We start from the raw sequence: 26,346 nt of genomic DNA on the forward strand, positions 1-26,346 counted from the left end.
ACAGTGATTAGGGAAACACCAAACCACCCCATTTTTCAGCTTTCAGGCAACGGCTTCATAACCGTTTTGGGGCTGAGGCAAGCCAGCTCTTGGATCCTACTGCCAGAAATGCTGGAGAAGAGCTGTACAGGTCTGGATCCTTACCCTGGAGTCCCGTGTGAGGTCTCCACCTAAGCGTAGTTCTAATGTCCGAGCTTTGGTCTCTGCCTCGCGGGCCTTCTCTTCAGCTGAAACCCAGAAGAAACTATGATAAGGAATTCAAAGGTTCAAAAGTCTCGGCAATCCCCGCTTGGATCCCACAGTGCAGCCCCTACTTAGGACAAGGTCAGTGGTGCGTGTGCGTGTGCGTGTGCGTGTGTGTGTGCGTGTGTGTGTACATGTACACACACTATCAAGGCACAGGTGAGCTGGTAAGCAACCTTCCTGCTTGGACTGCACATTCAGTTCAAAAAGGAAAATCAAGCAGGGTAGAAGGAAACTGGCACAATTATACCTGAGGCATGCTTTTCAAACTTTACAAATGAATCAAAACAGGTCAAAAACTGCCAAAGGCAACCCAAACTAAACCCTCAGCAGGAGCTGCGAGTTATCAAAATCTTCAGCCAATCATTCTCCATTAAGCAACCAAGAAGTCCTATTATCATGACAGACCTTGAGATTTTTGCCCTGGAGTCATAAAAACCAATTTCACAACTACATGGGCCAAAGGACAGTGTGGGATTCTTCACTCTGGGCAGGCCCAGCAGTTGACATTGTTTTAGGTAAGTTCCTACAAATGGCTGAAGAGAAAAGAGTCAGAAGACAAAATGCTAGTATTTGCCAGAGCAGGGAGGGGTGCAGGAGGAACTGCCTCAGGATATTGGATGGAGCTTTTTCCTGGATCTCACTTTGGCCACAAGCTGTGTACCCAGGCGACCCCCATCTAAGCCCTCCTACACAAGGGCAACATTACCAATCCGTGCTACGTGCTCAGCTTTCTTCACCTCCTGCTCTGCCCGAGTCTTGAAACGGCTTGATGTGTACTTGTACATCCTGAATAGGGGAAAAGCAACCTAAGGACCCAAACAGTAGGGGGCAGGGCGACGACCCAAGCAGCTCAGGAAGCACCCTGACTTCTGGCCTCCTCCCGAGTTGCTCTGTCCTGGGCCTCTCATGCTAAGTCAGAGCCAAGCTTATTTCAGTGAAAAGACTCAACTCATTCTACTTGCCCTCTGCCTCCTGATACAGTTTGAAAAGCAACCTCACTACTCACAAAGTGTCATTAACCCTACAGCATAAACAAACCTCAGTAATTAGCCAGGGCCTTTGCTTTGCTTTGCTTTGCCAGGAGGTTTGGACAGCTAACTGTGCCAGGCAGGGCGCTCTTCACATCACAGAGGGCTCTGACACTCTATCAGGTTCACCAGCCAATCTCTACAGCCCACTGACCCCCTCCGTCCCTCCCCTCAAGAGTCAGATGTTCCCCACAGTAAATCACAGGCAGCTTAAAGGTCCTAATGCAGTCAACACTGTTAGAGCATCTTGTCTAGCACCACTCCAACAGTGCCCTAGAGAAGTGTGGCCAGGCTCTGTCCTCGGCCCAAGGGAAACAGCAGGCCAGGGTGGGCAGGCCCCTACCTGGGCTTATACAGGCAGCAGGAGAGCCTCTTGGTCTGCACCTTGTGGCCGTGGATGAAGATCCTCATCCGGGGATCAATATAGAGAACGGCAGCGTAGGCTCGGAATGAGCGCCGCTCAGGTTTTCTGGAGGTGACAAGAACAAAGGGGTGCCATCACCCGCCCCACAACCAGCCTCATCAAGGATACAGTAGGACAGCCTTCCTGCAGGTCCTCCACCTTTCCGCCTTGCATCTTGGCCTCTCCTGCCACACTAAAAGTGTACTCCCACAGTGTGGGCACCACATCCTGCCCCCTCTCATGTCCCCAGCACAGGTGCCCCACAGACACCTGACCCAGCCCCCACCATTGACCTGGTAATTCTCTCCCCTCTCTAGGTCCTCAGTTTCTTCTGTCAAATCAAGGAGTTGGCGCAAGGGATCATTAGTCTTTTCTTTTGGCTTAGCTGAAGATCTACTGTCCTATTTATCCCTCTGCTCTGAGCCAAGATGTAGAGTTCTCAGCTCCATAAACTCTAATACTAGGAAATCCGGGGAATGAACTCTCCCCTCTCTCCTTAAGTCACCTCCTGAGCTTCTCCCAACTGAGAGAATGGATACCACTTCCAGGGCTTCCCTCCCTTCCCAGCCACACTCACGTGCCCTCTGGGGAAGTCTCTGCCATCTGGATATCTCTCGGATTTGAGATTATGTCTAGCTCTGGCTCTCCGTTATCCATGAGTTTGAGATTAAAGATGATCACCAGTGTTCCTAGAGAATAGAAATCCTTCCTTTGTGCCAGGCATCCCCAGCCCCTTCCCACATCACTTGTGGCTTTGGAGCTCCAGATTCCAAGCGACAAAAGCTCAAACCTACTTACCACTGTCCCCGGGAATCTTCATGAACTGAGTCATCACTTCCTCCTCATTGCGGAAGGGAGAATACTTGTAGATGAGCTCTGTCTCAATGGAGAACTTTTCCATGTTGTCTGTGACAGGCTCCCGGGTCCGAGCACTCCAGGTGGGCAATGGGACTATCACCTTTGGAGTAAACAAAGGTGGACACGTCCCCTAAAATGTACATTCATCTTATCCCTCCCCACAGTGGCTCCACACTGCCCTGGAAGTGAGGCCCAAGCTCCACAAGCCTGGCACCAGAGGCTCTGTGACTTCTGCCCCTTCCCAAGATTCAGCCTCACATCACTAGGTCCTGTGGCATATGCTGGGTTATGCCCTGGGAGCCCCTGCAAAAGGAGCTCCCTGCTCGGAATGTCCCTGGCCATTTTCTTAGTTTGGTAATAGCTTTATTTTTTCCACTAAGGAAAGTATATTTGCAATTATCTAGTGAAGCTGAAAATACACATTCACACCACTTACAACTCAGTAATTCTACTCCCAGATATACATCCAAGGAGAAACTTTTGTATACACAAGGTCTGGCAGAAGTAATGCCTACTTGAGTGTGGATGGTAGGGTAATAATATGTGCGTAATAATTTATAGTTTTAATTTGAACATTTCACTTAAAATGTCGTATGGAATGTTTACGTGTAACATTGTTATGTTACAGAATTACATGCTTATGATTTTGTAATAAAAAAGCGGTGTTATTTGTGCCAGACCCTGTATATACCAGCAAACAGGTAAGAACAGCAAAATATCCACTACGAAGTGGATAAATTAAACTGTAGTATATTTATACAACGGAATATTGTGCAGTGATGAAAATGAACAAACTATAATAGCTACTAGCATCAACACAGATGAGCCTCACAAAGTTACAGGGCAGAAGCAAAATTTTTAAAAAACTTACGTTGAGTCCATTTATATAAAATTAGTAAGTATGCAAAACTAAACTATTCATGAATGCATACCTAAATGACAAAATTATAAAGAAAAACAAGAAAATAATCATCACAAAGTCATCTGAAGGTAGTTCCGTCAGAGCTGCAATAAGCAATCTGATTGGTGAAGGGCACACTGGGGACTTCTAGCATCAATCTGTGATGGTGTCTACCAGGGTATTTGCTTTGTAACTATTCACTAAACTGTACATACATTTTAATACACTCTTCATTATGTGTGGAATTAAATCTTACATCTAAGTAATGTTTAAAAAAAATCCTGCCCTTGTTAAATAAGCCTCAAAAAAGCTGGGAAAAAATCCTACTCTTTCATTAAAAACCCTACCTCCTCGAATGCCACTCCCCCAGAAGCCTCAGTGTGCTTCGTCCCATCCTCACACAGCTTTCTCAGGGAGCCCTGCAGATGGCTGCCTGCTGGTATTCCCTCAGAAGTTCAAATCAGATGGCCCAGGATGAGGGAAAACAAACCTCTGTATTTTAACAAGTGCCATGGTGATAAACTGTTAGAGTTCTGAGAGATTTTGCTGGTTTCTAAGAAACTTCAATGCCTATAGCATCCAACCCTAGAACTGGTTTGGACACATTCCTACCCAGCCAAAAATGATCTTATTTTGAAATCTTGGCTGAGTTCGCACTACAGTACAATCCAAAACAGTGACCTTCTAGGACCAAGTAAGGAAAAAATTCCAACCTAGCTTTTCACCAGGGAATTGATTTCCATTTGTGTTCTGTGAATTTGTACCTCATCTGCACCTCCCATTCTTCACAGCAGTCCCAGGTGACAATGGCGTTATTTAAACTGTGGACATTCGTTCATTTACACTGGCGCTCATTCCTGCCATCCAAACACTTCTCCTTTAGTTTCAGTGTAACCGCTGTCCCGGTTTTCCTCCTATTATTCTAGCCACTCCTGTCTCCTCTGATGCTTTCTCCTCTCCCCAGCCTCTTCTCACTCTGCAAGCTCCTTTAGTTGAGCTCACCTGCTACCAAGAACCCTGGAGCCAGGCCTCCCCCAAGCTCCGACTTAAGAGTGCCCAGGGCAAAACACTCTCCCCCTCCAAGTTGCCCCTCTTCCACTCTTCCCCAGCTCCAGACAGCCAGCCCACTATGCCCAACTACCACACCAGAACCCGAGTCATTCAAGAACCCTCCTTCCCCTTTCCTCTCTCCACTGACCAAATACCAAATCTGCAGGTCCCACACACTAATGAGATGAAGATGATCCTTATTTCTCTCACCTCCCTACGGTGAGTCCCTTCAGGCTAAACACAGCAAGAGCTTTCCAACTGGTCTACTCCAACACCCCAATCTCTCCAGTCCAATCACTACACAATAACCAAACTGATCTTTTTAAAAGAGAAGCTGATACTGCCATACCCTTGTTTAAATTCTCTTGAACAGTTGCTTTTAATAAAGTCCCATTTACTCACCAAGGCCCTGAAATCAAGCCTGACCTGGCCTTCCCTGCTCTTTGGAGGCCACCATCTTTCTTCAGGTGGCCTCTCTGCCAAGTTCCTTCCCACAACCCGAACAGTCTATTTATAGTTACTTCAACACCCTCCTCCTACCACCCTGGTCCATAAGGCAACATTCCTGAAAACTCCAGCCTGGGCTAAGTTCTCCTGCCCCACCTTTTCCCAGGAGTCTGCTCTTTCCAGCTGCAGCACTTTCCTCATTTCAAGTACGCTGAATGAACACTCACCAAAAAGGCAAACTTACCCCACTGGCTTGCTAAGTAAAGATGGCAGAAAAAGATAGCCTTTTATTCCCAACATGAACTAATATGCTATGATTTAGGCTCCTATCTAAACAGGACTAGTACTAATTTAATTATAACCAACCAACAGAAATAAGATTGAAAACTTTAACTGAATTCACCTATCTGTTGATATGACAGCCATGCATTTCTCTCTGCAGACCCTTTCAGCCCCTTCTCTCAAGCTCTAGCCTCCATTTCTCGTATATGAAATGAAATGAGTCTAGTCTGAGACTGGACAGACCAGGGCCTTCCCTGATCCACTCCCACCCCCCCATGAGGGGGGAAAGGCCTCGCCAGACCACCTCTGAAGAGATCTGAAATCAGAGTACTGTAGATTCGTTAGGCCTTCTTCCAGCATAGCAATAACCATCTGGGGCTGAGTGTCAGCTGCCAATTTAGCAAAAATCTTATGCCAATCTCTTTCACATGCTCACCAGTTTTAGTACCTACCCAGACCCTGTGGGTATCTGACTTGTAGCTTCTGACATAGATAGAAAATGCACTCATAGAACATTCCACAAAATCATGGGAAAGACAGTGCTATTCCTGTTATTATTGCCAGCTGTGGTTTTCACCCATAGTCACAGAAGCCCCAAATACCCCCCTTGAAAAAACAGTTCTCCAACAGTGACATCCCGTGAGATGGAATTCAAGCTACAGATCCAGGGGAGCTGTAAATCCAAATCTTGGTTCCTGCCATATGATGGCCAGCAGCTTTGAGATTTTACTCCACATTAAGATATCTGCCTTAACCACTCAACCAACCCATCCAACCAGCTAACCCACTTAACAGAGGCATGGCTGCAATCTTGCAACTCCAATGAGCCCAGGATTGCAAATGACCTATAAAAACAGCCTGGGCAGACCCAGAAAGTATGGAATGGCAACTCGGACGCTGAGGATAAGACCTACTTCATCGATGCCTTCCTCCTCATGAAAGGTACGAGACAGGAAGAGGCAGGTCATAGTGTCTTCCTTTTTGGTGAAGAGGATAAAATCCTTCCCAATGCGCATTGAACCTCTGAAAAGAAGTAGAAGTGGGTTATTCTCCCAGGGATTCAAAAGCTCATCTGAAAAAGGAGCAAATCTACCCTCTGGACATGACTGAACTGCCTTTGGAGGGCCTCCTAAAGGCCTCCCTAAGGTCTCAGGACCCTGAGCTAGTAAGTTCAACAACCCTCATCTCCTCTCCTCCCTCTGACACTCCTCCCTCTGCTCTTCGACTGGTTTCAATCTTTCGTTCAAACCCTCTCAACCACACTTACTTACCATGCAGGGATCTCTCAACACCCTTGTAGGGCACATTCATTGACAATAATCAGCCCCAGGTTAGTCCCATTTCCCGACTGTTGCCACAATGATAACAAGTAACTCTGTTGCCCATGCTCCAGGTTTATCCCAGCCACACAAAGGCTGCTATATCCTCTGACTGTGCCACCTTCAGATTTCACTCCAGTAACTAATACCTTTAACATATCATCTTCAATGCTAACTACAATCAGTTCCCATCCTGTCTTTCCTTCATTGACATAAACTTCCCTCCCGCACACTCATCAAATGGCAGCACCATCAAGGGAACAGCCCACTACCTATGCTCACAAGTCCTCAAAAAACAAAACAAAACAAAAAAAAAAACCCAAAAAAACAAAAAAACACACACAAACAGCACGATCTCAAGGCTTAACCAAAATCAGGGCTAACTGTATAAAATATAATCCTTGATCGTTTCTGAAGAGGCGTATAATTGGCTCAGGTCCTGTAACTACAGCCATCTTCTGTCTCAGAATTGTTTTGCCACCTCAAGCTCATTATGACAAAGGCAGGTCCCTGCTTTAGGATGCAACTCATTCCTGGGAAATGTGCCTTGAGGCTCTCTTCCACAAGGCAAAGGTCTGAATGGAATCAACTGCTTCCTTCCTGTCTGGCTTATTGGAGGAACAGGCCAGGACAGGCAACATGGAACAGTTGCCCAGCAGAACCATGAGCACCAGTGGGAGGACTGCCCACTAAACAATGGAGCTCCTTTCTTCTGAGCAGCATGTGGGGCTTTATGGCTATTATCTCACTAGTCCTCATAATACCGCTAGGGAGGCGATGGCAATAAGAAGCCTTATTACTCTCATCTATGTACAAATACAAACCAGACTGGTATGCCAAATACACAAAAGAATGCCATGTCCCGTTTTCCCAAATGCTCAAGGAAATTCCCAGGACACTATCCAGACACACCCTAGGGGCTGCCAAGTTCTATTTCTCCTCTTGTAGTTCCCAAGGTTCTGGCAATGCTCCTTCCCCTGATAATTTCACAGTGCTCCTTCTTCCCTAAAGCTTTTGGGTAGCAAGATAAGGCACATTATCTTGTCTTCTGTCGAAGTTTATTCTTGCCCCAACTTGACAAAAACTCTCAATTTGTGCCTCTTTCTTCCCAATGTCTTTGAATCCAACCTTGGAGGCTGAATAGCAACCACCCCAAAATGCCACCATTCTGCCGGCTTCCCTGCTTCTCAACCCTCTTGTCACCATAAATCTCTTCCTCCTAAAACTCTTTTTCAACTTCTGTACTGAAAATGAAACTTCTGGTTTCAAAATGAATTCACTCTGAACACCAGATGGCTCCATCTCAATGGGTCCTTTACAAAACTCGTTGTACTAAAAATATGCTAATGACAACACCCCCAACTTCTATACACTTTCCTTCCCAGTTTTCTAAGTGCTTTCAGTCTTATTTCATTTGCTCCTAAAACTTACTATTAAGGAAGAATGCCAGAGATGAGAACCTTATTTCCTAAATTAGAAAATATATATCCAGAGTGGTAAAATGGTTTACCTGAGGCCAGAGAACTGATAAGACAGGTAAGAGAAAGCTGGCCTACAATCCAGATGGAAAGTCAGGGTTTCTTTCATCACAATGACTCTAGAGGACCTCAGTTATTGAGGACTTAGGCCACCCATGTCAGAATCACCTAAGGAACCTATGAAAAACATAGATTCCGAGGCCTAGCCATAGACCCATTGATTCAAGTCAGGAATCGGACATGGAAGGATTAAAAAAAAGAAAGAAAGAAAGAAATTAAAAATAAGGCTAGCCCTGGCTGGTGTGGTGCAGTGGACTGAGTGCCAAGCCTGTGAACTGAAAGGTCACTGGTTTGATTCCTAGTCAGGGCACATGCCTGGATCACTGGCCAGTTCCCCAGTTGGAGGCGTGTCAGAGGCAACCTAACGATGTATCTCTCGCATGTTTCTCTCCCTCTCTTTCTCACTTCCTTCCCCTCTCTCTAAAAGTAAATTGATAAAATCTTAAAAAAATAAAAAAAAGAACCTATTATTACCATTTTGTTCCTGCCCTGAGAGACAAATTGAAAAGCCCAGGAACCAGATCCCTGATGTCTTTGGAAGCACTTTCTTTCAAAGCACACTGCATGTGAGAGACAACTAATGTTGCTGACTGACCAAACCACCATACTCTCTCAAACAAAACAACACGTTTCCACAGCAAGACTGGAAACGTGGCCCAGAATTCCATTTGTGCAAACTTCAATTCTACTAAATCTTATTCCATCCAAAGGTATGTACAGCTGGAAGTGAGCATTTCAGAAATAGAAACCTTTCTCTTGGGGCTTCACTCAAAACCAGAACAACACATTCCAAACACAAAACAAGTGGGAACCAAGGGCTCAGAAAGAAGTCCTAAGGATTTAGACATTAGGTAGGTCTCTGCTACAGGCCCTAGCAGGGTATGAGAGTAGAGACCATGTCCTCCAGGAGGGAGGGTTTGGGTCTCTCCGACTATCCCTGGATCCCAGCGTCTAACACAAAGTGAGATATGTGGCAGATGCTCAGGGTACACTGCTGTGCCATGAAGCAACCTCCTCACTATCTCAGATACATCGCAACCCCAGAAAACTACCACTTAGTTTTCTAACCTCAGGGTAAAATAAGAATTTTCAACAGAAGGAGCAATGCAGTACCAGAACACAGTGCCAAGAGAAATCTACAGCTTCTCCCACCCCAACTGGTTTTGGACATTCATACTTTTTGATCTGTGAAGTACACTAGACTGAATGACAGTAAGTACCCAAACTACTCCTTTTTGACTTTCTTTCTATTCCAGAGTTACAGTGATGGACACAAGGAAGAGGAAAGTTTTCATGGGACAGAAAAAGAAGAGCATGACTTGATTTTGTTGAGTCTTGTGACAGGCTTCTAGTATACTCACGATTTTAACCCATTCCCATACTGCCCAATCTGGGTGGACTCAGGTGTTCGTTTGGCTGACTTCCCAAACTGGATCACACTGGCAGCATCACCTGAAGTGACAGGCATAAGAGAATGTGAAAAGTTTGCATTTCTTTCTCAGGCTCCTCAAAAATTGAAGATTTGAGCCTTGCTAACCACAAGCAGGGCTGTGTGTCTAGTGAAAACCTCTGTCCAAGTAAATTCACAACCATGAGGCAACTGTATGCAACCCCTGACTAGCCTGTCAGTTTAGATTTAACCATGACTATGATCTTGTTCGGTTACCCAAACATGTAATAAGGCTGGAGGCCAGGGGAGGGGGTCCTGAAGTGCTGGCTTGGGGACGTTGTGCAAGCTAATATATATAATGTCAAGAGACAGATAATCTGACTGACTTCAGGCTACCATTCTGATGCTATCTCCTATGCTCAGACAAGACCCGACAAATCCATTAGTGGAATTAAGCCTGAGATGTTGCAACAGACTCCTCTCTGTCCAGGTGGCTCTTCAAGTCACAAAAGTGAAGCAACAAAAAGAGTAAATTAATACAGTAAGTAGTTATAAAAATGGTTACATCCTCCCCAAAAGAAGCAACCACTTACTTGGATCCATTCCCGCTCCATCATCCAAAAAGCAAAGCATAAATCCTCCTCGAAGATCCTCTCGCCTTTCTGTAAAAGAAAAGGCTTCCATTACTGGGCGGTTACCCTCCAGAGTGTGGCAACATGGGTATGATCACAAGGTGGATCTATGTAACAGTCAGTCCACACAGGTCAGGTCAAACCTAGCTTCTTCTTGTAACAGACCTAAACTAGCGTTAGTTAAACATCAGGACCCTTGGAGATGGAAATTCTCAAAGCTTCTCCAATAATTTCTAGCTCATGACAAAGCTTGAAAGACTGTATACGGTGGATGAGGAATACCTGGCCCAGCACCTAAAACCACCGAATAGTCATGTATTTCACGAATACCTCAATCATCCCTCTGGCTGTCTCCACCTTGATTACTTCCACCTCTACTTTCTACTGTGAACCCCAAGCCACTAAAGTACTCTCACTGCTGCATGCTATACCTGCTCAAATCCAAGAGAGCGTCTCCTTTGTGAGTTAAGTTCAGACAAAGTGATCAAGCCAGACATGCTATGGGCACAGTGGTGGTGGCTGCTATCTAGAATATAAATTACTAAGTCTCTATGTGATTCTCCCCTTCAGACTGCAGTTTCTGGGCTATCTGTATTCACCACTGCATCCCCTGATGGCTGTGCGTCCTTAAAATGGCTCCCCAACCCAAAAGTAAGATGGCACAACGTATAGTGAAAGCCGCCTGGTTCCCAGTTGGACAGGCTTGACTGAGAGAAGGAATAATCCTTTGAGGGTAAGTTACAGAGCAGCCATGACAGAGTTTCTTGACCAACAGAAAGGGTGCACAACAGACTGTGACTGCTGTTCCAGTGAGCAGAAGATACTCTTCTTTTAGCAGCTGTCTTTTGCAGTGGCAAGTGGTTACTCGGAGTAGTCTGGGTCATATCACAGGCACTGGAAAAAGATTCCCAAATAGGGAAAGACCCATACTACAGTTTCCAAGGTGCCTTTTGATCCAATGACGAGGACTAGGTAGGCAAAGGAGGTACAGCACAGGTCTTGGAATCAGAAAAACACTTCTATTAAAAGGAAGGTCTATGTAAGGTACTACAGGAACACACCCAGGGCTACTTTGAGGCCTACTTCCTAACTAAAGAATTTTTGTCTCCCCTAAGCTGCAGCTCACCAACTTTATACTACTATTTAAGCTGAGGAATCTGTTTAAAATGCTATGTCGTCCCCTCAGGCTAAAGATTCAAGTGAGTCATGACCGCCTTCTGTTAAATGGACTAGTTAATGCAATTTAAAATACTATTTCAGAAGTATCATAAACCACAGATTTTCGAGTATCGCTCAGTGTTCAGGAAGCTAACCTTTGCTGACACATTAATAACAAGTGTTTCTTGAAAGTTCAAGAACAAGAACCTTCCTGGAAGTATTACTAGTAGATAAGAAAATCTCTGGTGGCATTTCTTGAACACTGCGTAGGAAGTTACTTTTAGGCCTTTGTGTTTCTTATAACAGGACTCACAGGTTGTTTTAGTACATAATCATCACTAAACAGTGGATCTGAGATTCCTTTCTTGCTCAAGGACCTAATTTCAAAGATTTTTCATTTTGTTTATGAAGGTAAGAAACCCACCTATTGAGGATCCTCCTAGCCACATGATGACCGACAGCCTTTAAAGCAGCTGGTAGTGTCCAGACCCATGGTCATGTGCAACACTTTTAGGGCCAAGAGAAACTAGCCAACACAGCAGTGACTTCTTCAACTTTGTAAACGGGCAGTGTGGCATCTTTACCCAGCTATAATGCTTATCCCATCACTTGTTTATTTGAAGAATATTTACTGAGCACTTCCCTTTGCTCCTGACTCTGTGATGAAGGTAACAGCAGTGAGCAATGTAGATGTGATGGAGCTTACAGTCCAATGCATGCTACTCTCTGTAGCAGATCAGGTAAGCAGGAGGATTTAAGCAGAAGAAGAAGACTATCAACTAGGGCAAAATGGAGTTTGCTCTAGCTGAAGAAGCTTGTTAAAATAAAGATTCTGGGATCCACCCTGGAGAGTCTGATTGCGTGGGTCTGAAGTGGTACCTGAGAATTTGCATTTCTGACATGTTCCCATATGATATCAATACTGTCCATCAGTGGACCACTCTGAGAATCACTGAGCTAGAGCAAGAACTACAACGTTTCCTCTCAAAACTATCTCCCCAAACAGCCCACAAGTTAGAGATACATTCCTAACACCTGATATTTACTTTAATTAGTCAACTGAGTGATATCTAAAGCCTCCAAGGAAAAGATTTTCATGAAGAGGGAAGAGGGATTCTACACACAGGAAAGCTTAAGTAGCTGGGGGTTGTATGCTCTCCCTCTCATCATACAAAGCCAAACTGCCTTCTTTGAGTTGTGCTTCAGATCCTGGCAGCAGCTATGTAAGATTATCAGAGCCAGTTTAAAAGGCTATACATCTAAGATTCCCCCAACAGGGCCAAGTCTGGCTTCTCCAAATTACCCTGACATCTCTCCACCAACTCCACTGAAAAGACAGCAAAAAGAAAGAAATGAGAGAAGGGATGTAAAGTGCAACTATAAGTCAAAAGTCAGGATGATAAAATACTGTTTTCCTTAGCAGAGACTGTAATGAAATGGCTTCCAGTTTCTTCATTGTACTTTGCAATCTGTTTGAACAGTATTTGTTTCAGTTACATTTGTTCCAACTAATTTTCCATTTACTAACCATTTACTGAGCTGACCTCACAGAAGGGATCTTTCTGTGAGGAATGGCACTCCCTAACCAAGGAAGTCAAGAAATAAAAACACAGTCTACTTCCACAGGCACATTATGGTCTGGCCCCATCTAATAGGAATGCTTTGGGTAAGTGAACACCTCTATACTTTGACAGTGTGGTTCCTTTCTCACCTTCTAAGGTTTACCTTTTTAATTATTATTTTTTTAAAAATCCTCACCCAAGGACATGCTTATTGATTTTAGAGAAAAGGGACAAAGAGAGGGAGAGAAATATCTATCAGTTGTCTCTTGTACTTGCCCAACAAGGGGCTAGAGACTGAACCGACAACCTAGGCTTGGGCCCTGACCAGGAATTGAACCTGTTAAGCTTTCAGTTTATGGGACAACACTCCAACCAAGTGAGCCACACCAACCAGGGCACCCCTCTTAGGTTTAAATACAATCTTCTAAAATGTTTAGTATTAACCTAGTTTCAAAATGGGAGATAGGAAAATACTGTCCTGTCCTGCCCCTCCACCACCAAAACTTTATATTATAGGCATGCCTTGGAGATATTGCAGGTTCAGTTCCAGACCACTGCAATAAAGCAAATCATAATCTTTTTGCTAATGGAGAATCTTGCCTTCAAATTGAAAAAAGTGCAACATCTGTGAATCACAATAAAGTGAGGCACAACAAAACAAGATATGCCTGTATTAGATATTACTAATTATGTTATTTTACTTGTAAAATGAGGTTGCTTTTATTCCTCTCATAGAAAAGCATGAAGTTAAGGACACTTCAGACAAGACTCCCAATCTTAGAGTAAATCATGTCTTTTTCCAAAATGCTGCAGTGCTTAGTGCTTCTATCACACCATCTAATCCTCTGTAGAGTGCTCTGTCAAATCTCACTCTATCTAGACTCCTCCTAAAGCAAAACAGGAGTAGCACTGAGCCCAGAATAAATGTGCACTGGGACTTTTTTCATTTAAATTGAAATCTAACTGTTCTGCTGCACTCTTGAGTGTCAAGAACTAAGTCTCCTTGCTGAAATTCACCTACTAAAGGTGCGAGAGAAGGGAGCAGGGATTTTTTAAAAGCGACTTAATTATGATGATTTGTCCCTTCAATGTCACTTGGTGTATGGGCTCCTTCTCTGTTCTGCCATTGTGCAATGATTAAAATAGCCACCATTTCTTTCACAGGTAGCTATAATTACTCCTCAGTAAAGCACCCTAAGATGTAAGATACACACTGTCACCTCCATGTGGCCTCAGAGTTTAGTAACCATCTTCTAATGGTCTTCTGCTGTGCCCCTTTTTCCTGTTTCTTCTAAAAATAAAAGAAGTCTTATTTTCACTACTCTGGTGGAGCCCTTTAAACTGAAGGCTTTTGGAACTTAAGCAATATAGCTGACTTTTAGCTGTTCTGAATATTTCTTCCCTTGAAAGTGTATCATGCATGAGAAATTATATTTGGAGAGATTCTTCATAATTATGACATTATATATCTGGGGAGGTTTCTGATAATTCTTAGTTGTATGCTTGTTCCCATTTATCAAAGGGGTCTATGAAGGAAAGAAGTTACCTGGTTAACTGTATATTACCACAACATTAAGTCTTCTCAGACGCTAGTCAATGTTATTCAAAATATTACCTCAAATGTTTCAGGACTTCAGCAAAGTTTGTCAGAAAAACAGATCATGCTATCCAAGTTAGATTTAAAAGCTATCCTCTTCTTCTATTTGGCTTCCAGACTTTTAGCACTGAAGCGACCAAAAAGAAGTAATAGTACAAACACTGAACAAGCAGAAAGCAAACTACTTAAAAAAAAAAAAAAAAAAAAAAAAAAAGGCCAATGATATTGACTAGGAGGGCACTGTCGCACCCCCCCTTACTGCCAAACAGAGCCAATAAGCAAAACAGCACATGTCTCAGTATCTTTAAATTCCAAGTAAAGCAGCCCTCCTTCCTACCTGAGACCTCTGTTTGAGAACATCTCCTCTGCAAACCTCAGTGCCAACCCAGCTATCCAGCTGTTTTTATGTACCTGACACCAGCAACTCCACAGGCTGAGACTGGTCCTCACCACGCTGCAGAAAAAACTGGACTCCAACAAGATCTCTCTTTGGCCGCAGGTGCCACAAACCTGTTCACCTGCTCACTTCAACCAGTATAATCACTAGTAGCTGGTATTACACTCCCCACTCCCCTACTCCACCATCCCCATAAATTTTCTGGTGGCTATCTGAATAGATCTGTAGATCTGGTCACCCTGTGTTAGCTTCTTTATACCAATATTCTTGGTTTCTATTATTATACATGTCTCACCAGGGTTGCCTTCTTTCTACCTATGACCTAGAGTGATTGTGCCTTATCCTCAGGCTCCAGAAACCAGACTATTTTGTACTCATTTCTTCTTATGCATGCAATGAATACATTAAAAGGAACTGGGCATTAGAAGAAAAAAGTGACATCTGTCTTACCTGCATAAATATCTATTCTGGTGGCATCAGCATCTCTGTAAAATTAAAAGAAAAAAAAAAATCAAGATCCAAATGAGAATCTGAAAAACCAACTCTTAAGTATGCATTGTATTTTGAGTGGATGGATACTAGTTTTTGAGTCTATTTTCAGGAATTCATAGTCATTCTACATACATTAAAGCTATACATTTTACACTTGGTAACACAATTATCCTTGTATGTGTGTTAAATGCTTCTGAAGCTCCAAATTATTTTAAAAAACCGCACAACACATGGAGCCTAGATATATATTTTTAAATACAAATTCATAATGAAAACATCTAGAAGATAAGTAAAAACATTCCTCTTTAGATGCTAAGAACTGACTCAAACTGTGTTGCTCTCGATTACAATCATAAAAGTGTTCCAATAACTTCCCCATTTTTCCTTTCCACCAAGATATTGAGAAAAAAGGAAAATAATAAAATGCCACAAAGCTTATGAAAAAATCAAGTCTCATTCTATAAACATTACAGTCAGCAAACTGATTCACAAGCCCATAATCTTATACTCTATAACCGTGAAAGGAAGTTTAGGTACCCCATTATAGTTTAGCCATCAACTGAAATGCAAGTTCAGTTATCAATGAAGGTTTCCCTAAAGGTTTGGAAGTAATCTAGTCCAATCTGGCAACTGTGGACAAAGAAAATGAGGCAGAGTTTCACTGGTTTTAAATGCAAAATATCCACTCAAGTCCACATAGCTCTACATGCACCTATTCCCAAAGATATAAAAACATTTTCAAATATGAGAAATTGACAAAATGTGTGTATAAGCAGGAACACATACTCCCCAATCTTCATTTCACCATATGATATATAAAAAAGCAATTTGGCCCTGGCTGGTGTGGCTCAATGGGTTGAGTGCCAGCTTACGAACCAAAGGGTCGCTGGTTCGATTCCCAGTCAGGGCACATGCCTGGGCTTCAGGCCAGCTCCCCAGTAGGGGGCACATGAGAGGTAACCACACATTGCTGTTTCTCTCTCTTCCCTTCTCTCTATAAATAAGTAAAATCTTTTTTAAAAAAGTTACTTTAAAAAAGCAGTCTGCCACAACATACCATGGTATCACTAACCTAACAAGTAATAAACATAGTTCCATTAAGATGCAACATTTTAAAATAGAACATTAAAATTATGAGTCAACAAAGATTTAAACAAAATGGGAGTTCTTTGGTTAAGAGGTCTGTCCAAAAGGCATGTGGCCATGTAATATGAAACAGACATTTACTGAAGAAGATACAAGATACAAGAAGCATTGCACACAGGATAATGACGCCTCAGTCTCCTTCAAAGTAGGCACCTTGGGATCTCACACAGTTTTCCCATTCGCCATCAGCTGCACCGTTATATTTTCCTGAATCTCACTGATGGTCTGAAATCTCTTCCCTTTCAGAGGTGATTTTAGTTTTGTGAAAAGCCAAGAGTTGCAGGCACCAAATCTGGGCTGTAGGGGGGCTGAGTCACCCGAGTGATCTGATGTTTTGCCAAAACATTCTGCACAAGACGTGATGCATGAGAGGGTGCATCACCAGTTGCCCATAGCTGTGGCCTTCTGAATCATCTGAATAGATTCGGTGGAAGAATGTTCAGACTTAAGGCAAAATTTGATGCAGATTCGTTGCTCTACTCAGTCATTTTGAATGCAATGGCCACACACTACACAAGCTCATTCAACAGGCATCTACTGTCCACACTGACTAGTACAGTGAAGTTGTCATTGTCCACACATGTGCATTCCAGTCCACTCTCCTTAGCTGCCAGGTTATATTATAGTCGCGCAAACCATTCTTATTATTATTTACAATGGATGAACTATTTCCGGACAGACCTCGTACTTCCATTAAGCAATCGAGCAAAAAATAACAATTAAAGTAACAATAGTATAGGTTTAGAGTATGAACACAGGTAGACACAGAAAATTATCAGCAAACTCATTAGCTGAGGATCTACTTAAAAGTGCTTCTGGCCTTGATTGGTGTGGCTCAGTGGGTTGGGCATTGTCCCCTCAGACCAAAAGTTCCCCAGTTTGATTCCCAGTCAGGACATGCCTGGGTTGTGAGGCAGGTTCCCGACTGGGGCATGTAAGAGGCATCCGATTGATGTTTCTCTCACACACTGATGTTTCTCTTATCTTTCTGCCTCCCTTCCTCTTTCTTTAAAAATAAATACAATCTTTAAAAACAACAAAGTACTTTGTCAACTCTTTTCCTGTTCTTTGTTAGTCGTCAATACCTAATCAATAAACATGTAAATTTTGTTTGCATTCGGAAACAAGACTGAAACATTTTCATAATATAAACAGAATCTTGCTTAGATTTGTGTTTGCTTATCTTTGAACCAACTTAAACTTTTCAGTCTTGCACAGCATCATTTGTAGACTTCCATCACCAAGAACTCAGTATAACACAGTGTTAAAGAATTTCTTCCAAGCACAGCTGCTAACAATGGAAGATGTTTTAACTGCAGTCATCTGACAACAAAATATACACTTTGGAAAGACACAGAACTGCAGTATAATTTTAAAGACATCAAATGGTGTACTCTCCTTGTAGCCCAAATTAAATCAGAGCTTATCTGTCTCATTAATTTGATTCCCGAATTTCTATCTTAATTCCCTGTGTTTCACTACAGTTATCTTGCTGTAATACACAAGTGAAAATAGCTTTGGAGGTTATAGATTCATTATTTGTATGCTGGAATACAAAGCAATGAATGAATTAAAGTTAATCAATAAAGTGGAAATACCAACTATCATGCTATTAAAAATACTCTTTTGAGTAATAGGCCTCTTAGGAGTGAATTGTAGCTGTTACAGATTTGCCTTCCTCCCATGTCTTCAAAAAGCAAAGTTCGCAATGTCCCAAAAAGTTTTCAAGCACTGACTGTATGCCCAAAAACTACATACCTTGCATTATCAACCAGTTCAGCAAGAGCACCAAACAAGAATTCATGAGTGGTTCTGAAATGATAAACACTAAGAGTCAGCCAAAGAATTATGGAATTGAACTATGACTCCTAATAAAAAGTCAAGGTTATATAATACCAAGTTCGTAGGATAAAAATCTAAACTCACCATTTGCACTGTCAATTTACACAAGTGAAATTTAAACTTCTCCACCATTAATCCCCAAGTATTAATCTATCAAGTCCTGATATCTACACAGAAATGTTTATTCTTCTATGCCGAGAAACCCATTCTAAAGTGTTAAAACATTCCTATGTGTACTATTGCTAAAAGCGGTGTTTTTCACTACTCATATTCTGTCTAGAAAAAATGCCTGCAATTTACTTTTAGTTACCTTAACCAGCTATTTCTACATATCTCTAAGCACAGTCAATGGGCAACTTGTTAGCATTTTGCTTTACCAATACCTTTGTATGATCTACTGATGAAAGAAGAAAATCCATTTGCTGTTGTGCAATTTATAAGCAAAAATACTCCATTTGAAAGTGCGGATATAGGAAAGAAAAATCCATTTCTTGACTTTCTCGTATTCTGGCTAAAAACAGAACTTTCACACCTTACAGGAATGCAAGACCCTCTTGAACAATTCCTCCTAAGACGACAAGAGCATGATATGATCTTGGGGCCCCTGTTAAAGTTAATGCCTTCAAAGAGAGAAGCTAATGGTCATCTCCTCAGAGAAGGTGCTCAAAGTTTGGGTTGGGTAATTACCACGGTATTCAGAACTCAATAAAGATGATACTTATGCATAAGGTTTATCCTTACAATTCTCCCTACATTTACACTCCCTCTAATTCTCCGTAATAGTCCTCATTAGATATAAAAGTAGGATGTGTCCACCTAGAACCACTTGGAAACAATGACTTTGGATTAAGAAAAATATAAAATCACTAACATACATACTTGCATTACCATCATCAAATTTTCGAAAATAACCAAATTATGCTGGCCAATTTTTTTTTTTTTGTATGCAAAGTTTCGGTCAATAGATAAACTGAAATTTTCTAAAAATTAATGTATATACCAGTACTAAATAAGCAACATGTAGGATGTAAGATGTTTGTTTATAAAATACTCAAAACTGAACTGTCAGGAAATTTTCACAAAAGCAAATTTTGAATTAAAACTACCAGTTCTGGGAATTTTAGAAAGAACTTTTCCATGAGATCAGTGAATATATGTTGCTAATCCAAAGGCGTCATCAATAAATAAGTTTTAACAAGAAGTAGAAAAATTGTCTCCAATTAAACTAGAAAATAGAGCTCAAAATATTCTGACTAAAACTGAATTCTTAATTATTTTACATGAAAAAAACAATTTCTAAGAAAAAAAACCTGCATAAAACATCCATGTCGTTAATTATTAAAAATATTTTGGCCTCTAGAATCATATTAAATTCTTAAAATTATCAATTGAAATACAAGTAAGTATTCTGTAGATTATTCCACTAAAAAAAAGCTAGAAAATTAACATGTTGAAAGTAACATGTTAAAAATAAATCTAACATTTGCTCTCAAGCTTTCAACCATTTTCCTGACTTAGAACTGATTTAGAAACTTACAAAATGAATGTTTTTTACTACTCTAAATCTTTAAAATTTTGAGCGCTGTTACATAAAAATATAAAATAGTTGCAATACTTCTTAATAAGAATTAGTACTTTAACTTATGTCAAGGAATCTCAGAAATATTGCTCACAGGAAAAAATAATAAAAAACTGTAATAAAAATGAGACTACAACGTGTAAGCAGCAATCTCTGGATTAATAAGGTAAAGAACGAAGTTATCTGGCCTTTGGTAGTGAGAATGGTGAATATGAATAATCTGGAAAATTAATTCTGATAGCTTTTGCCATAAGGGCAAAGAAATAAAAAAAAGAATAGCAACTCTTCTTAGCTATACATATTTCTGATTCCTTCATATAAAAAATGGGACATTGAGAATTCAACAGTAAGATCTCAAAAGAGCAAGTACAAACTCTCTCTGGCTAAGTTTTCACTACTTTCTATACAATGTTTAGCAATGTGCCTTATACCTTTAGAATTAAAAATAAACATTCCAATAATTTTCCTTGTTCCACACAGTATCAATGCTGTTCCACTTACACATTTCAGGTAAGTTAACATATCTTTAAAACGTAACTAAGGGAACTGATGTGGCTCAGTTGGTTGGAGCATCGTCCTGTAAACTGAAAAGGTCGTGGGTTAGACCCAGTCAGGGCAAATGCCTAGGTAGCAGTTCGGTCCCCAGATGGGACGCATGTTTCCCTCTCACACTGATGTTTCTCTCCCTCTCTTTTCCCTCCCTTCCCCTCTTTCTAAGAAAAAAATTGTAACTAAAGGGTACTTTTGTGATGCCTACAGACACATCATTAAAAGGAGCCTTTTGTGACAACTGTTGATAAGGTCAGAGACAACACTCAGAATCATCTCCAGTCCTCCAACAGATTATATTAACGATGGATTCTACTAACAAATGCTAAAGCCAGAGTTATAAATACCTCTTAAAATGATAAGAACCAAAAACAAACCATCTGCACAAGCTCTCCCTTTTTCAAATAATATTCAAAGAGATGCACTCATTTCTAGTTAGCATCTGAGATACAGATAATTTGAATAACTATCAAAGGAAATTCTTCACAGATCTAACAATTCCTTGCTTGTGATCCAAAAAAGATCTACCACCTGGAAAAACAAATATTTTAACAAACTCTACTTTCAACTGACAGAGGCTTTTATACCAATTGTGCTGCAAAGAAAATTGTACATCTCAGAATTTCCAGTGACAAATTCACATGTAAATCTACTTATTATGTAAGGAAATGGTCTCCCAATTCACATTCAGCCTGAATTGAAACCAGCTGAGCTCTTGGATATGTTGACTTATTTTAATTGCCCTAATCAGTTTTACATTCATATTGTTTTAATATAAAGTCAGAACCTACATTTCAACAGAATTATGCCATAAGAAATAATGTCTCTAGAGTTAACAGGTTCCTCCATATTCACTTTATGGATAAAACAATCCAAAAACATTAATGGCCAGTCCTGGTTAGTGCGGCTCAGTGAACTGAGCACCAGACTGGGAACCAAAGGGTCACTGGTTCAGTCCTAGTCAGGGCAAATGCCTGGGTTGCGGGCCAGGTGGGCAGCGCACGCAAGAGGCAACCACACATTGATGTTTCCCTCCATCTCCTTCTCCCTCCCCTCTCTAAAAATAAAAATAAATAAATAATCTTTTTTAAAAAAAGCATATTTCTTTAAAAAAAATCAATGGCCAAGATAAAAATTATTAAATGTGTTAACATGGACACAGAAAGCAAACACGTTATATTATACTTAAGCATCCTGCTCTACCATACCACTCAGTGCTACCTCAAAGAGTGACTTAAGATATACATCTTATGCCAAAGAAACATCACCACCACTTCACCTAGACTGCTCATGAACTTTTTACTATCAGTCACAAAACCCACCACCAAAAAGCAGTAACAGCATAAAACTCCTTTTACCTAAAAATCTTAACTCTTACCATCTCATACTAGCAATGTTCAATATTTAAAGAAATTACCCTAAGACTTTCATGTTATCTTGAGACTTTCTCATGCCTTTCAACCTCAATACTAACGGTAACCAAGAGAATAACCATCAGTAGTTACCACTGACTTAATATTTAAAGAAAACAAAACAGCAAAAAACAGATGTTCACTGTCTCTAATAGATGCACAAGAACCTACTAAGAATTTATCTACCCAACGACTAGCACCAAAGAGCAAATTGCTACTATGCTTCCACCAACTTTTGGTTTAGATAAGCTAATATTATAAACAGAATAATAATCACCATCTATTCAATGTTTACCATGTACCATGTAAGAACTAATTACTTTATAAATATTATCTTACATAGTACTCAGAAACAGTCAAATTTGCCACATTTTATAAATGAAGAAACAGACTCAAGAGAAGTTGATCTCCGCCCAAGGACACAGCCAAGGAGCAATCAAATCCAAGCTTGGCATGCTCCCAAGCCCATGATCTTTCCACTGCATCCCACTGATTTCCACCCTTCTAGCCTGGGCTCTGCTTGCAACTCTCCATTACCTAGGAGGTAAGGAAAGGGCCATTTCTTTCAGGATTACTAATATGGCTATATTGTAGATGCCAGACACCCTAAAATGATCTTGTTTTTAACCTAATAGAACAAAGGAGAAGGTACTGTAAGACAAATTTCCCCTTCTCTGAAGGTGACATTGTGCCACTTACTACAGACGATATATCTACCATCATTGAGTGTACCAAGTCACATCTTAAGAAAACTTAAGGCCCTGGGCAGGTACTCAGTTGATTACAGCATCTTCCTGATACATTAAGGTTTTGGGTTTGATCCCCAGTCAGGACGCATACAATAAATAACAAATGAATGCATAAATTAAGTGGAACGACAAGTCAATGTTTCTCTCTCTCTCTCTCTTCCCCTCTCTACAATCAAATAAATTGTGTTTCCTCTGGAAGTAAACTTCCAGTCAGGCACATTAAAGAAATCTCTTGAAACTAGTTACAAACCAGTAATTTTTTCGGTGTCCTAGGATTTATATTTTCTTCTGGCACGACTCGACATATTTAAAAGTAGACAATTCAAAGGTGTAATCCATATATTCCGGAGCTTCCAAAATGCTACATCCAGCCCTCAAAATTTCTATGCAAGCAGGTGGTTCCAGTTCAACATAGATAAATCGAATTCACAGAAAATTCTCCAATACCACTTTAAAGAAGTGATTTAACTGACGTTCAATTCTTTGCTTTGGCTGTGTCCACACAATGTTAATAAGCTCTAAACTAGCAAAACAAGCAGATGGAAATATCCCAGAATCCTCAAATTAGAGGCTCACTGAGATAAAATGGAAGACTTTTAAAGTGAGAAGTAGCCCTGGCCAGAGAGCTCAGTTGGTTAAAGCATCGTCCTGCCACAACACAAGGTTGTGGGTTTGATCCCTGGTTGGCGTACATCAGGAATCAACCAATGAATGCATGGATAAGTGGAACAACAAATTGATGTTTCTCCCTCTCTCTCTCTCTCTCCCTTCCTCTAAAATCAATTTAAAAAATAAAAATAAAGCAAGAAGTAAACCCTTCCCTATATAGACAAGGAAACAAGTCCTTAAAGGTAAAACAGAGCCTCAATTTCCTCAAATTCAAAATTGGAATAATCCCAGCAGTGTTACTGTAAAGATGATTTTCAACCAGGTTTAAAACAGTAACTGGCACGATCAATTATTGTCCCTATGATTTTATAATCAAGTAAAGTCTTTGGGGAAGCTGAAATAAGAATCCAGTTTCTAAAGTCCCGTTCCCGTTCTTCCAAGATTATCAAATAGTCTACCATTCCAAATTAGGGCTCTCATTCCAAAGCACAATCATCTGCAAATATCTAGTGGCTTCAACTACTGATTCATAATATGATAGTTTAAACATAAGGATAAATGAAGGTTTTGCCCAAGGCTGTATATAAACTGGTCAGCAACCTTACCTAACTGGTTTTCAGATTCAGCATCCACAGCACAAGAACTTGCCTAGGTAACCTCTACAGCACCTACTCTACAACACACTGGGTTCAGCAGTAAGCTTCCTAAACAAAACAAAATAAAATCAGGCTCTCACAGTTTGGCAATTCACTTCACTTAGAGAAATTTTATTTCCTTGGTAGGAAAAAAAAATTAGACATGATCACAAAAAGCTCTGAAAACTCAGGGGTTTTGGTTTTGTTTCTAAGTCCTTTCCCATAAACGGGTAAAAATCATTACACTATCGTTGAATAACTGAAGTCCATGTTCTCAACCCTGAAGGTGATTCTTCAGATTTCTGGGCCATCATTTAGCTGCTCATCACCTCTCCACATCCTAAAATGTTAAGACTACTTACCTTCATCTTAAAAGTGATAAATGAATGTATTAAAACACTAAGTAGTTATGACCCCAATGGAATACTTCCACGAGTGAGCATAAGGATTAACCCTGAAACACTCCAGACCAATGTAGAATGATGGTAATCGCTTCATGAACTAAAGAACCACTAACACTGTATGTGTTCTGAGATTTGCACACGTTTTGGGAATGACTATTTAAATCATGGGTTTAAACAAGTTGCCATTAAAACTAACATATTAAAACTATGTTGGATATGGGGAAGAACTTCCCAGGAATATAAAGCCAACTGTTTGCTTGGAAAAGAAATAACTTCTTCTAACAGGTTGTCATTTAAATATCTTCATTCATTTTTTTTCCTTGTTAGAAAGAATAAAAGTTGTTATAACCAAACTGTTTTGGCTGTTGTCACTAAAAAGAATATACTAGAATAGTCCAACTTTTGGTGATCCCAAGAGCAGTACTTGTTGGATTCCTATCAAACACTTGAGAAACAAGTTGATAGAGTAACCTCAAGTAACTAGTTTGCATTTGATCAAATAAATTTTGATCCAATAAATGGTCATATTCTTCTGGATTAGCAAGAAATATTTCACTGATCTCAGTTCATCCAGCGATACATCCCCAAAAGTGAAAAAGTAAACTTTTCTGGGAAGAGGATTTCCATACTAAGACCAAGAAAGGAGTTATCAGTGACTACAGTGGCACCTATAAGTACTTACGAATTTGTGTGCAGATATTCAAAGGTTAGCTGAGCTCGATTCAGACTGCTGTAATTTGTGAAAGCCATAACTGCAGTGAGGTCCAGTCCTTTACCAACTAACTGGGAAATACAACCTTACAACAGAATAGATTTTCCAGGATTCCTTCCAGAAAGGTTTGGTAATTAGGCTGCGCTCCTTACAATTAAACAAGATTACTGAGTACCTATCAAAAATATATTCAGAGATGTCTAAAACTACAATTGATTTCTCCCACAAGATTTTATCTTCTCAGACTCTGATGTAGTATCTTGAATAGAACTATGTGATAAATCTGTGGTCTCAAGGAGCTTTGGCGTTAAGTCGTCGATAGTTCAATGAAGCGAAATGTGGATGATCTTGAAGGACATGGTACGGAGTTGGCGCTTTTATTACTGCTCCATCTTCACTTTCTTCGAATTCTTTTTTGTTCTTCTAGGAAATTTACCAACCCGGAAACTTACCAATCCGGAAATTTATCAACTTCTGTTATAAAACTGGACAATCACCCATGTCTTCGCCATCAATGATCCCAGGATCCTTAAACAGATCCCACAGTGGCGACTGCGATGTCGAGTATATATGGCGATACTTCCGGCTTCACCAACTCCCAACTGAAAGATCTCTTAACCGCTGATGGTGGATTCCTGTTTTCAGGGCCCCACCCTAGTCGCCCCAGGCTCGTGGGTCAAATTACCTCACAATGACCCACTAAAAGGCCTCAGAATTAATCCGTCCTCAGGCGGGCGGCACCCCTCCCCCACTCTCCTCAGAGAGCGGCCTCAGCCTCTCAGGCCCTTCCCGGGCCTCTCCTCAGGGAAAGGAGGCCCAGCTTTCAAAGCCCAGATCGAGGGCAATGAAGAGCGCACCACCCGACCGGGCGTTTCCCAGCGCTCACGGATGCCTTTGTCCCTCCCCACGGAACTGGAACCCTACAACCGCAGCGCGCTCTTGGAACCATGTGCTGCCGCCGCCGCCGCCGCCGCCACTGCCGCCGCCGCCGCCGCGACACGAGCCGCCCGTGCACCTCGATGAATGAGATGATGACAGGACTCAGCACCACGAAATTGGGCTTTTAGGGCTGCTTCGCAGCCCCTTCCGCGGCCACCTCAGCCCCTGCTTTGTCTCCGCTAGCGCACACGAAACGGGCTGCCTCGCACACTCCCCGACGCCCCAAACCCCCGAGGCCTCCGCGGCGCATTCAGCCAATCATAGAGCCGCAGCTCCTCCCACCCCGCCCTAAAACGACGCCGCCTGATTGGTGTACAGCGTGTGTCCACGTGACCGGATCTCGCTAGCCGGGCCCGCCCCTGTCACGTGAGAGAACGCGCCTCTCTTCCTGCTTTCCTGACCCTCTCCGCCATTTAAAGAAACAGTACCGGGGGCGGGCCGAGCGACGCAGCCGGGACGGTAGCTGCAGA

General features: G+C 41.5%; 1 protein-coding gene across 3 annotated transcripts in view; it reads right to left on the reverse strand.

Annotated features, from left to right (window-relative positions):
- The window catches only part of MORC2 (MORC family CW-type zinc finger 2), a 39,169-nt gene extending 13,319 nt beyond the window's left edge, over positions 1-25,850 (reverse strand). For all 3 annotated transcript variants that reach the window (XM_054594312.1, XM_054594311.1, XM_054594310.1), the window contains exons 1-11: positions 24,908-25,850; positions 18,205-18,258; positions 15,259-15,293; positions 10,056-10,124; positions 9,434-9,524; positions 6,130-6,238; positions 2,476-2,635; positions 2,255-2,366; positions 1,618-1,743; positions 953-1,032; positions 145-227 (exon numbers count right to left, since the gene is read on the reverse strand). In XM_054594312.1, coding sequence (XP_054450287.1) covers positions 145-227; positions 953-1,032; positions 1,618-1,743; positions 2,255-2,366; positions 2,476-2,635; positions 6,130-6,238; positions 9,434-9,524; positions 10,056-10,124; positions 15,259-15,293; positions 18,205-18,258; positions 24,908-24,975 — 987 coding nt within the window. In that variant the 5' untranslated portion in view covers positions 24,976-25,850. The remainder of the gene's footprint in view (positions 1-144; positions 228-952; positions 1,033-1,617; positions 1,744-2,254; positions 2,367-2,475; positions 2,636-6,129; positions 6,239-9,433; positions 9,525-10,055; positions 10,125-15,258; positions 15,294-18,204; positions 18,259-24,907) is intronic.
- Positions 25,851-26,346: the final 496 nt, after the last annotated feature.

Source organism: Pteronotus mesoamericanus, unplaced genomic scaffold (assembly GCF_021234165.1).
Source record: "Pteronotus mesoamericanus isolate MK-2021 breed Mesoamerican mustached bat unplaced genomic scaffold, CSHL_Meso_final scaffold_507, whole genome shotgun sequence".
Taxonomy (NCBI): domain Eukaryota; kingdom Metazoa; phylum Chordata; class Mammalia; order Chiroptera; family Mormoopidae; genus Pteronotus; species Pteronotus mesoamericanus.